This window comes from Scyliorhinus torazame, chromosome 16, assembly GCF_047496885.1.
Source record: "Scyliorhinus torazame isolate Kashiwa2021f chromosome 16, sScyTor2.1, whole genome shotgun sequence".
In the NCBI taxonomy this organism is placed as follows: Eukaryota; Metazoa; Chordata; class Chondrichthyes; order Carcharhiniformes; family Scyliorhinidae; genus Scyliorhinus; species Scyliorhinus torazame.
The window spans coordinates 18,430,280-18,442,433 of NC_092722.1; the positions used below are offsets into that span (position 1 = coordinate 18,430,280).

The 12,154-nt window shown below is 48.3% G+C and overlaps 1 protein-coding gene across 2 annotated transcripts in view; it reads right to left on the minus strand.

Annotated features, from left to right (window-relative positions):
• The window catches only part of LOC140392612 (uncharacterized), a 518,519-nt gene that overhangs the window by 118,402 nt on the left and 387,963 nt on the right, over positions 1-12,154 (minus strand). For both annotated transcript variants that reach the window (XM_072478033.1, XM_072478034.1), the window contains 4 exons: positions 10,476-10,598; positions 8,509-8,631; positions 6,325-6,462; positions 3,282-3,404 (listed from right to left, as the gene is read on the minus strand). In XM_072478033.1, coding sequence (XP_072334134.1) covers positions 3,282-3,404; positions 6,325-6,462; positions 8,509-8,631; positions 10,476-10,598 — 507 coding nt within the window. The remainder of the gene's footprint in view (positions 1-3,281; positions 3,405-6,324; positions 6,463-8,508; positions 8,632-10,475; positions 10,599-12,154) is intronic.

Genomic DNA, 12,154 nt, shown 5'->3' on the forward strand with positions numbered 1-12,154 from the left:
TTTTTTTAAATTGGAATGTTCTATTTTTGTTTTGCTTTGTTGCTTCACAACCACTGACTCCTGTCCAACATCAACAGTCCGATAATCACAGGAGATGGGTCTCAGCAGTGAGCACTGTCCTAGTTTGCCAACTCAGTTAGGTTTAGTAGCAATTTGGGCTTAATTCGTTCTGCTCTGGAAGAAATTTAATCCTAGATGCATGAAAAATGTAATGGGTGAATTTCTTCTCTTTAGTGAAAATGTCCAGGCAAGTCCAATGTACAGGAAAAGCTATTACACAGGCAGACCTAAAGTAAAGGTGCATTTAAACTATAAAACACAGGCAAGCCTGTATTACAGGTAAACCTAAAACACAGGGATGTATAAAGTTCCAGTAAAATTAAAGCACAGACAAGCCTGAAGTACCGGCAAGTAGGTGTAAAGCACATGCAAATATGAAGTACAGATAAAACTAAAGAAAAAGCAACTCTAATTTACGGGCTAACCTAAAGTACAGGCCCACCTAAAGCACAGGCAAACCTACAGCACAGGCAACCTAAAAACAGGGAAATATAAAGTACAAGCTAACCTATAACACAGGCAAATCTAAATAACAGACACATTGGGCGGGATTCTCCGACCCCCCGCCGGGTCGGACAATCGCCGGGGGCTGGCGTGAATCCCGCCCCCGCCGGTTGCCGAATTCTCCCCGGATGGGCCGAAGTCCCGCTGCTGGAATGCCTGTCCCGCCGGCGTGGATTAAACCACCTCTCTTACCGGCGGGACAAGGCGGCGCGGGCGGGCTCTGGGGTCCTGGGGGGGGGGGGGCGCGGGGCGATCTGGCCCCGGGGGGTGCTCCCACGGTGGCCTGGCCCGTGATCGGGGCAGACTGATCCGTGGGCGGGCCTGTGCCGTGGGGGCACTCTTTTCCTTCCGCCTTCGCCACGGTCTCCACCATGGCGGAGGCGGAAGAGACCCCCTCCACTGCGCATGCGCGGGGATGCCGTGAGTGGCCGCTGACGATCCCGCGCATGCGCGGCCCGGCAAAGTCATTTCCGCGCCAGCTGGTGGGGCGGAAATCAGTCCGGCGCGGGCCTAGCCCCTCAAGGTTAGGGCTCGGCCGCTCAAGATGCGGAGGATTCCACACCTTCGGGGCGGCGCGATGCCGGACTGATTCGCGCCGTTTTTGGCACCGGTCGGCGGACATCGCGCTGATTGCGGAGAATTTCGCCCATTGGGCGGGATTCTCCGTTGGCTGACGGCAAAATCACGAAACGCGTTTGGGCGGAGAATAGGTTCCTGCACTAAAATCGTGGCAGGCACCGATTTGACGCAATTCTCCATCACCTCGACAGCGGCGTCAATGCAGTGCGGAACGCACGTACAGTAAACACAGTTTACATATCATTAGCGGGCCCAACCCAGTATTTTCCGGGGCCTCCGCGATGCTCTGCATCCGATGGGCTGAGTTCCCAACAGCGCGGTTCACTTGTGCTTTTCACAATCGTGAAACCGGCGTGGCTGTTTCTGAGGGAGAGAGAGAGGGGGTTCAGAAAGTGTCCAACATCGCCGTGGTTTGCTGACAGCTGTGCCGCTGGCTGGGGGCCTTCTGCCAGGGCCGGGGGAGTAATGAGGTGGGCTGTGGGGTCGGAGTGGACGGGCGCGGCATATCATTGCCGCAGCCGGAAAGGCAGCCACGCAGCTGCGCACGTCGCTAACAGCCCACTGTGAACTTAGAGCCACGAGTCGTATGGGTGTCCCCCCAGGCCACCCCACTGGGTGCCCTCTGGCCCCAGCCGACCCATCAGACACATGGGCGCACTCCAGCACAACCAGTGCCATCTTGTTGGCTGGGATGAGTGTATGTCGGGAGTATAATGTGTAAATGGGGCTGCAGCTTGTCAGCCTCCTGAGTATCAATCACGGACCCGGCAAATCCTGCACAATTTTTCATTGGAATCAATTGTGTTCCACGTGGCAATGGTGCTAGTCCCTCCGCGGTTACTGAATCGATCCAGGTTCGGCACCAGTTTTGCAGTCGTGAAAGTCCACGAATTCTGCATCAGCGGCAACACTTGGTCTCAGAAACGGAGAATCCCGGCCATTAATTTTATAATTAAGATTAGCAACAAAGTTTTCACCCAGTTGGAGTTCAACTTGTACTGAGAATAGACTTACAATTATATGGCATCGTATGATCACAAAACAGGTTCTAATTGATAGATCATTAGTCAGATCTGTTACTGCTCACAATTATTACTCAGGCAGTCTTTGCAAAGAGCTTGTGCACAGTAAAGTCCCACAAACAACAAGAAAATAAATGATCAGATTATCTATTATTGGTGGTGTTGGCGAAAGAAGAATGTTGGCCATAGAGCGCCCTGTTCTTCAAGAATGCTGTGGAAGCTTTTGCACACACCTGAGCAGACAGGTGAGGCTTAAGTTTAACATCCCATCTGAACAAATGTCACATCCAATAATAATGCACTCCTTCCCTATTGCGCTGACAAACCTAGGTTGTGTGGAGATTGAACCCCCTGCTACCCGACCCCTAAAATGAGAATCAGCTGAGCCCAGCTAATATTTATCTTGGGGCCTTTCCAGCAATATCTGACAGTTCTTGCAAATTGATTTAACCTTAAAATGAGAAAGAGCTCGAGAAAATGGGGAACAGTGAAAGGATAAGTTAGAGGTGGAAATGGTGAAATGAATCTTGGTCTCCACAAAGCGAAGGTGCAAGGAAAAGCTACAGTGTGTAAGATGGAAGACTTGGACGTTACAGAGAGTGTACAGATCAGAACAGATCTGGTGGGTTCCTGCAATTAGAAGACATTTCAAGTTATAGAGAATATTCGGTTCACGGGATAGTGATGCTGGCCATCATGGTCATCTGAAGTTTCATCGTTCGCGTTTTAGGAAATATCCCAGAGTTTATTCCTAAACTTCTCTCATGTTCATTCCTCTGTTGTTTTTACCTCTCTGCCAAGGGATTGTGGTTGTGGGTAGAGGGGAACTGATGACAGGCATCTGCTGAACCACCTAAAGATGGGTCAGGCTTCATAAACGAAAAGAGTATTTCATCTCCTCTCTCTTACGCTCAACAGAACAAGGAAGGAAATTAAAAGATTGATGATCCTGGTATCAATAGGAAAGAAAGTTTGAGAGGGGGCGACTTCAGAGTAAAGTTATCAAAAGGCAGTCTTTTTCTTGTTGCGTTTGGCTAGAAACACTGCACCTTTACTAGTAGATATTGAGTTTGAATCCAGCCACATTAGATATATATCTGGACTTTCAATTCTTACCATCACATGTGCAACCATCCAGACTGAGCCGATAGCCTGCATGACAACCACACTCATATCCACCAGGAGTGTTGAAACAGTCCTGTTGGCAGCAGCCAGCACCGGCGTCACACTCATCCACATCTGTATGAGAGCAAGATAAACGTCAATCAGCTCCTCCGTGAAAATGAGATCTCTCCACACTTGGCATTGTTAGTTCATCAAACCCCTACCTTCCCATATCTGTGTTGTACTCTTTGTCCCTCCATATTCAGCAGCCAGCTCTGAGCAAATTCCGAGACTTGAGACTGTTGATCCGCTAGATAGATCCGCTCATGGTTTGGAGACAGCTCACTCTCAATCAAAACATGCTTTTAAATTCTGATTCGGGTTTAATTAATGGTGCATAATTTAAACAATTTAAAGAAAGGACATGCATTTGTATAGCACCTTTCATGACCTCAGAACATTTTGAAACACTCTACAGCCAATCAAGTGCTTTTTTTGGAGAGTGGTCTCTGTTGTGATGTATTTAAAAGCTGTACATTGCTTTTATTGGCTGACCCATTGGTAACTTTAATACCAGCCAGGCGAGACAGCTCAGTATAAACTGACAGCTAAGTGCTACGTCGGAGAAAAAGGCTGGAATTCTCTGGCAGTTGGGATTCTCTGTCCCTGTCGGCAGCGTACACCCGCCCGTGGGTTTCCCGGCAGTGGGGTGGCTTCAATGTGAAATTCCATTGACAGCAGGGGGGAGAAGAGAATCCCCCCCGCCAGAGAATGGGGCGCCTGGGGAATCAGAGAATCCAACCCAATATATATCCAGGCCGGGAAATTCCTCAGAGTTGCTCCAGTTCCGTGGTGATCTGTGAGGAGTGTAGCAAAACATGGTTTACATGAAGTAATGCTGGCCGGGTGGGGACACCGTTAAGAAACTTCCTGTTCTGGCTGGGAATGGAGTTAGTCGCCACTAAGCTTCTAATCCTCAATGATTTTCAGCTCATTGATAATCTGGACATTTCACACCCTGAACATTTACCTGGCAAACCGGACTTGGAACCTCTACAAATCTCGAAACCAAAAATGGATTTAAATAATTCCCCCACACATTTCACTTGGCACACTACAAACTGCCAGGGACGCATGTAAGGAGATTACAAAGCTGTGTATCTATGGGGTTTAGGATTTAGGTGTCAATTGGCATCATTCACACTTGGTATTGGCATTGATACATTATTGGTGTCTGCATCTGGACAGGTAGGGCACCGATGTTGATACATGAAGGAGTTGTTAAAAGATCCCAGCCATTAAGGCTCATTAAATATGTCTGTGTCCAATTCTCCCGAGGCCTGGGAACTAACGGCCTCACCTGGGAGACCTCGCTATGGCATCGGGAAGCACTGGTCCGCGCAAACGTGGACCAGGCGTAACGGCACCTGGGGGTCTGCAGGTGATCACAGGCTCCCAGGTGGTCGGGCTCTGGGCAGGGTGGCATCCTGGTACTCCCGCATCACCCAGGCACCTCGGCACTGCCAGCCAGGCATCTTGGAGTTGCCAACTGGGCACCCTGACAGTGCCACCCTGGCACTTCCAGGCCCGTGGGGGGGGGGCACTGCCAGTCTGGCAGGGGCACAGCCAAGGTGCCAGGATGTAAGGTCAAGTTGCCCTGGGTGCCAGTTTGCCTGTGCCAGGGATTGGGCCCAGGATTACCCTGCCCTTAAGAGGTGGAGTGAGGGGGGGACACAAGGATATCCTAAGTGGCAAATTGGTGCAGTGGGAAGGTTCAGAGACTGTGGTAAGGATATCCTGGAGTGGGAAGGGGTTCGGAAAATTGGGCATTTAAAAATGGCACCCTGGTTTGTTCCTGCAATGATGAGCTGAGCTCGGCAGTGCAGGAAATTAGTTAAGTGTCAGCGGGGCGTTCCTCGCCAAGGCCCAAAAAACCCCGATAGGGTCCCGTTAGATAGCCGGGTCGTTCTTGATTGTTTCTGTGGTTTAAATCCCGCCTTAGTCATTTTTTGGGAGTTTGGGGAGTTTCTCATCAGTAAATCCCACACTTTTAATTTTTACCTGCAGTGGGAAACTAAAGTATCCGGCAAGACTGGCTCCACAGAGATCGGGGCGCCATTTTCAAAGGCTGCCCAGTTCTCAAAGTGGGCTGGAGGGTCCCCCACGCATCCCCACCCACGGACATCATGACCCCCTGCAGACATGGGCAACATTCCCAACCCTCGACCCCAGAAGGACTACCTGCCCCCCGTGTGTCCGTGTGAGCCCCTCCCCTACCCTGGCAAGATGGTGTCCCAGACCCACACCTGTCCATCCTCGTGTGCATCAGGGCATTTCCGCCCCGCCCCCCCTTCCCCCCTCATGTGGGCATACTCCACTATGGGGTTGCGGAGGGCACCAATTTGGCCCGTCCCTCTCAATCCCCCTTCTCAGGCCCCCTTTTACCCCTCCATCTCTTATAACCCCGCTTCATACCTCCCCCATCACCCTCCCACACTTCAAACCCGCCATCCCCCCTTTCGTGGGCATGCTCCCCTCAGGCCCTGTCCCTTGGCACCCTGGCAGTGCAAACCTGGCATCTGGGCACTGTGCCTGGCACCCCTGCAGTGTCAACCTGGCATCCCCCTCCAATTGCCTCCAACCATCCCCCTCCCCCCTCCCCCGAAGTGGCCATCGCGCCTGGTGTGCGTTTGTGGAGTCCAGTACTAATCCACACCAGAGTAAGGCCTTGCCTGCACAGTTGGTTATTGCCGGGAACTGGGAGAATGCGGCCTCCAAAAGGCTGCGTGTATTTAAATGAGCCTCATGGCTCATTTAAGGGTTGAGTGTATCGCCATCGGCTCGGTACGTGGCGCAAAACCCGTTTTGCACCTCTCCCAATATGCACCCGGTTCAATGGGATCAGTGCCGGGCGCTACGGGGTGGAAAAATCATGCCCACTGTGTGCTATTTAACATTTAATTCAGTTGTTGTAAGTTATCGAAATGCTCAGTGATGATGCCCATGAACATGAATCACCAACAACTAAAGAAATATCACCTTTGTCGAGCCTTACCCATACATGTCTTCTGATCAGCATCCAGGTGAAAGCCTTGATTGCAGCTACATAGCGGACCACTGGATGTGTGGCGACAGTGATGGGAGCAGCCCCCGTTGTTTGATTCACAACTGTTGACGATTTCCATCTCAATTCCTGTAAATGAAGCAGTTGGATACTTTCAGTACCCGCTCTCGCACTTCTTGCATGCTATTTCTATTCTGGGGCCACCCATAGCGACACCATAGGTAAACTGGCTGAATTGTCCAGACTGCCTGAACAGGCACAGTATGAAAGCAGTACAATACTTATAAAAGAGCAGGGCTTCTCCCAAATTCCTGGCCAATATTTATCCCTCAATCAACATCGTCTGAACTGATTATTCAGCCATTATGTCATTAGTATTTGAAGGCCCTAGCTGTGCACAAATTGTCTGCCATGTTTCCCTACATTATAATAGTAATTATGGTCAAGACTTTCTCTCAGGGGGGTGGGAAACAGAGGTCGGGACTATGTCTGGATGCTGAACCAACTCCTGAGGAAAAACAGTCACTTATTGCGACTTACAAAGTAAGGGAAGTGTTGCCATTATTCTGGAGACTTCCAGCTTGAATGGAGCCGCAGGTTTTAATGGAAGTCAAGTGAGGGAAGGATCACTTGAGATGCCATCCCTCCAATATTTTAAAACTTAAATTGAAAAATGGCCTTTGGAGCTGAGCCACCATTTAAGTGGGGGATGCCCCTCTTCAGGGTGGCTGATGGCCGCTCCTGCATTCCTGCCTGGAGTGCTCATCCCGTGGCCTGCCGCTAGGAAACTGCGTGCAGACACCTAAACAGGTCCTCACTGCTCGCAGAAACCTGGAGGTCAAGTGGGAAATCTCAGTTGGCCTCCCTTAAATGGCATTAATAGGCCTCTAAGGAGCCATGATGGCCACCTCCTGGATGCAGGAGGGTAGTCCTGCTGGTCCCTGATCCCACCTCAGCAAAAATGGCCCGAAGTAGGGTTGGAACCGGGAAAGCAGTCCGCCAGACAGTGGGGTGATTTTTAGCTCTTGTCCGCCAGCCAGTGGGGCTACATTTAGCTCCTGCCTGTCACCATACAAGGCCCTGGCAGGGGCTAAAAAATCAGCCCTATATTACAAATGAATGTGAAGCACTCTGGGCTATCCTGAGGTGCTGAAAGGTGCTAAATGAATACAGGCCTGACCTGCCTTCTTTCATTAAGCATCCTAAGTGGCAGCAGTGTGTCACCATACCTCCCACACAATGCACTGCTGAAAACTGACCAAACACTGAGCTAAATGACACCCTTTCAGCATATGGGCAAGACAAGTGATTTAAAAATTGTAATCATTTCAGAAACAACTCCAAGAGACAGGAGCCTAACATCCCAAAGTGTTTTATGGTCAATAAACTAAGTGTAATCACTGTTGTAATGTAGCAAACACGACAGTCAGTTTACACACCTCAAGGTCCCAACAACAGCGAATGAGATGCTGCCAAATATAGGGAACTGTCCTGCAGCTATTGTGCCAATGTATTTTTGATCATTTTAAAGCTCCCTCTGTACTGTGCCACCAGGGCAGGTGGAGTACACATTAGGTCCCAAGTAAAGCTCTCTCCACATTGCCCCATCGAACACTCCCAGGTCAGGCACAGTATGGGTTAAATTCAAGGTAAAGTTTCCTCTATGCTGTCTCAGACTTATTTTACACAGGCCCATTACAGCCAACAAGTAAAGAGACGTTAAACACCTTGGCCTGAGCAGAATTCAACCCAGCCTCACCAGATTAAAAACACAAGCTGGACTAACTAGTTCTCAATAAAATATATTTATTGTGCCTCTAGAAGTTGTGATGCTGCTTTTACTGTGCACCACATCATCCCTTAGTGACTCCTAAATACAGAAATAAGGTTCTACCTTCCATTTATAGAATAGCATTTACAATGTTTCCGTGTGTATACATGGAGGTTGTTACTGTTAACACTTCACCATTTCTGTCCTTCTGTACAGACTGTCCTTCTGTGAGATATCACAGAGGTTTTGCACAATGGTATTTATTCCCTTACAGTGAATTCTACTCAGGAGTCCACAGTTAATGTTCGGAGAAGTGGGATTGGTCTGATAATCCTTTATCCTAATATTTTCCTCACCGCTGCCCCGCCCTGTACCAGTATGAAGGACTCAACAGGTTAACTTACGGTAGCACTGCTTCCCATTGGCACCCAGCTCGTAGCCTGCGTTACAGACGCAGGAAAATGATCCACGAGCATTGAGGCATCCATGTGAACAATCGGCTAATCCAATCACGCACTCATCAATATCTGGGGTGGTGGGGAGAGAGAGAGAGACCAATCACTGACCCAGTAATGTACAGTAATGGCAATAGTTCACCACCAGCCCTGTGCTCACTAATCTACACTGACTCCCATTCCAGCAATGCCCCAGTTTTAAAATTCTCATCCTCCTGCTAAAATACATCATGGCCTCCCTATGAATGTAACCCTAAGTCCTGGAACTATTTACTGAAGCCTCTCCAATTCTCTGCCACATTGTTCTCCTTTAAGACACTGCTTAAAACCTGCCTTTTTGACGAGACATTTGGCCACTGACCATTTGAGGTCATTTGGGGGAGATGGTGGTTTGTGGTAAGGTCATGATGCTGGTAATCCAGGGCACCAGGCTATGCTCTTGGGAACATAAGTTCAAATCGCACACGGAATTCAATTAATAGACCTGGAGTTGAAAGCTAGTCTCAAAAATAGTGGCCATAAAACTATCATTGACTGTTGTAAAAAACCCCGCTGTGTCACCGATGCCCTTTAGGGAAGGAAATCTGCATGTGACTCCAGACTCATAGCAATGTGGTTGGCACGTCACTGCCTTAGCAAGCCACTCAGTTCAAGGGCAATTAGGGATGGGCAACATATATTGGATTGCCAGCAACACTCAAATCCCATGGAAGAATAACTTGCCCTTATTTGGCTGGTGTCACATTTACTTTTTTTTACCACTTTTGTAAACTCCCTTGGGGTATATTTAAAAGCTCTTTATGAATGTAAATAGTTGTAATATTGGTCAGTGTAGCACTGGAAGAACATTGAGTGAGTGCAACATGGGGCAACTAGAGGGGTCGATGACCTGAATGCTCTCCACACATGTCTGAAAATCATGAGCATGTTGCTCCGGAATGCCCATGATTTCCCTGGAGGTGGACAAGGCTCCCAGCTGGTGATGGACCCTCGGGTCCCACAGATCTAAGTTATGGGAAACCTATTGGACGTTTTCAAGGAGATTGATCCAGGCTAGTGATTTATGTTGGGAAGAGTTCAACAAATTTGGGGACACCAATAAATTCACACTCTGGGGAAATGCATCCTTTAAACTGTGTAGAGTTCCCCAAATTTTGTCCCAAGGTGAGTGTCTGTTGCCCATTCTAGTTGCCTTTGCAAATGTGTTGGTGAGCCACCTTCCTGAACTACCGCTGGCTGTATGTGCACTCTCACACTGCTGTCACATAAGGAATTCCAGGATTTGGATCCAGTGATGATGAATATGGGGATATATGTCCAAATCAGGCTGATGTGAAGGGAGTCTGAAGGTGATTGTGTCCCCATGCATCCGCTGACCTTGCCATTCTGGATAGTAGGAGCTTGCAGGGATGGGAGGTGCTGCTTCACTCACTGGGAAGGTAATGTGTTGCCACTCAGAACTTTCATTTCCAACATGACCTTCTGTGCAAAATTATAAAATGCTGGCCACAAATTGTGTTGCGTCCAATAAAGTGTAAACGTTTCCAGGATGCGTGGCACTTGTTTGCAAATCAGCTGCCAAGTTGCATCTGTGCATCGGGTTTGTTGGGACATGATATGTGTCTAGGTTGCACTGTACAAGAGGGGCCTAGTACAGATTGTTACCTCCCTCTCATGTTCTGGTGTGACCTTGATGTTTACCTGTGGTGCGGGTTGTAAGAGCAAGAATACAAGAAGTAGAGGCAGGACTCCACCACACGGCCCACTGAGCTTGTTCCACATCTGAATACACTCATAGCTGACCCATTTTCCCACCAGTCCCCATATGCCTCAATTCCCTTGGAAATAGTCCATGCCAGGGAAAGCCCAATAGAGCATGCTGCAGATGTAAATAAAAGTGAAAACAAGACTTTTACCTTCGCATCCTTTGACATCATTTGCCAATCTGTATCCTGGGTGACATTCACACTTGGCAACTCCTTGGGAGTTGTGGCACTTGTGCATGCAGCCGCCGTTCTTATCTGTACACGGATCCTTCACTGTAGAGACAAGTGAGAGCGCAGTTGAAGTAGATTCAATGCTTTATATTACGCATAGTGCTCCTTTTGCACCTCCAGGATGAACGGCGCTTATTTTTGGTAAGTCACAACTTTATTGTCACCATGGACCCTTCCCTCAATGGCCAGTCTTCATGTGTGACCCTGAGCTGGGATTGTCTGAAGGCCAAAATGCAGCCTAACTTCACACAGCAACCAGCCACACCCAAACCCTTCCAGCAGGTGTCCCTAAAGTGCTGTCAAGGCTGAGAACATCCTCTTGCTCACACAGAGGAATCACATCAATGTGCTGGTCTGATCAGACCCAAGTCTTAATTTGAGAATGAATAGCAAGTTTGAATTACCAGGCTCCTTGTTGACACATTATTCCCTTACTGGTAGTGAATGTCGTTCACAGAATCAGAGAGGTAGATTTTAAGGCTTAATGCTACGTGGTCAGCATTTATCTGAACCGGGCGGTCCATGGATCCATGCAAATTATTCCTCAGGCTCCATCAACTCCATGGGCAGTATACCTGAGCCAAGGCCTCAGTATGGGCTGCCTGATTCACCAGCAGTGGTCCCCAGGTAAGTCATGGGAGGGATGGGGTTTGGGCATTGAAGCAGGTTAGGGTGGGAGCGGGGGGAGGGGGGGGGGGCTAATGGGTTCCTCCTGACGCCACAGGGTGGGATTTTTCTTAAGGAAACAAAAACAATGAGCCCACAGTACACTTTGCTGACAGAGACTAAAAAAAACAGCTGAAATATTCTGAGAGGAATAGGGCTGGGATTCCTAAAATAGGATCCCTATGGGTATAGCAGTGGAACCAATGTCTGTGCAAATTGGGTGCAGGCCATCAAACTGCTAAATGTTATGCTTTGCAGCCAGAAAAAGGGTTGAATGCATGTCAAGTTCTCCCTGATAGTCACCGGAGACCAGACATCCCACTGAGCCTGTACTGATTCTCTGAAAGAACTTTCCACTTAGTCCCACACCCCTGCCCTTTCTCTTATTCTTTTACATATGCAAATATTTCTCGACTTTTAAATTCTGCTTCCCCTGATGGCTCTAGCTGAGCATTTTGTGTCCTAACGCCCCGTGTAAAAATATTTCTAACCCTCACTAGCAACTGAACTAGAGCTAAGTGTATGCTACTGGAAACTAGGCAATTCTGACAGTGCAGGTCAAACCTGGCCCATCTCTGTTCAAATCCCCTTTTTATTCTCATTTGTAAAAGTAATTTTCTTTACTACAGTTCCATTTTTTCTTGTTCAAGATTTGAATGACTTTATCCAGTCAGTCCTTTCCCACCCCTCTCACAGACGTTTATTAATTTAAGAAGAAACAATGAATATGAAGAATAGTTTATTTGTTCTGATAACTCATTGTATCAATAATACAATGTTGGAATTTGTGCAGCATAGAAAGATGCCCTCTTTTTTCTCGAAAATCTGAAAGTAATCCTGCAGCCCATCTCACTCAGCATTTCCCTGTATCTTCTTCTGATTCAGAAGTTTATCCACTTTAATCGCTAGTTACCAGCTCACTGACTTACTAA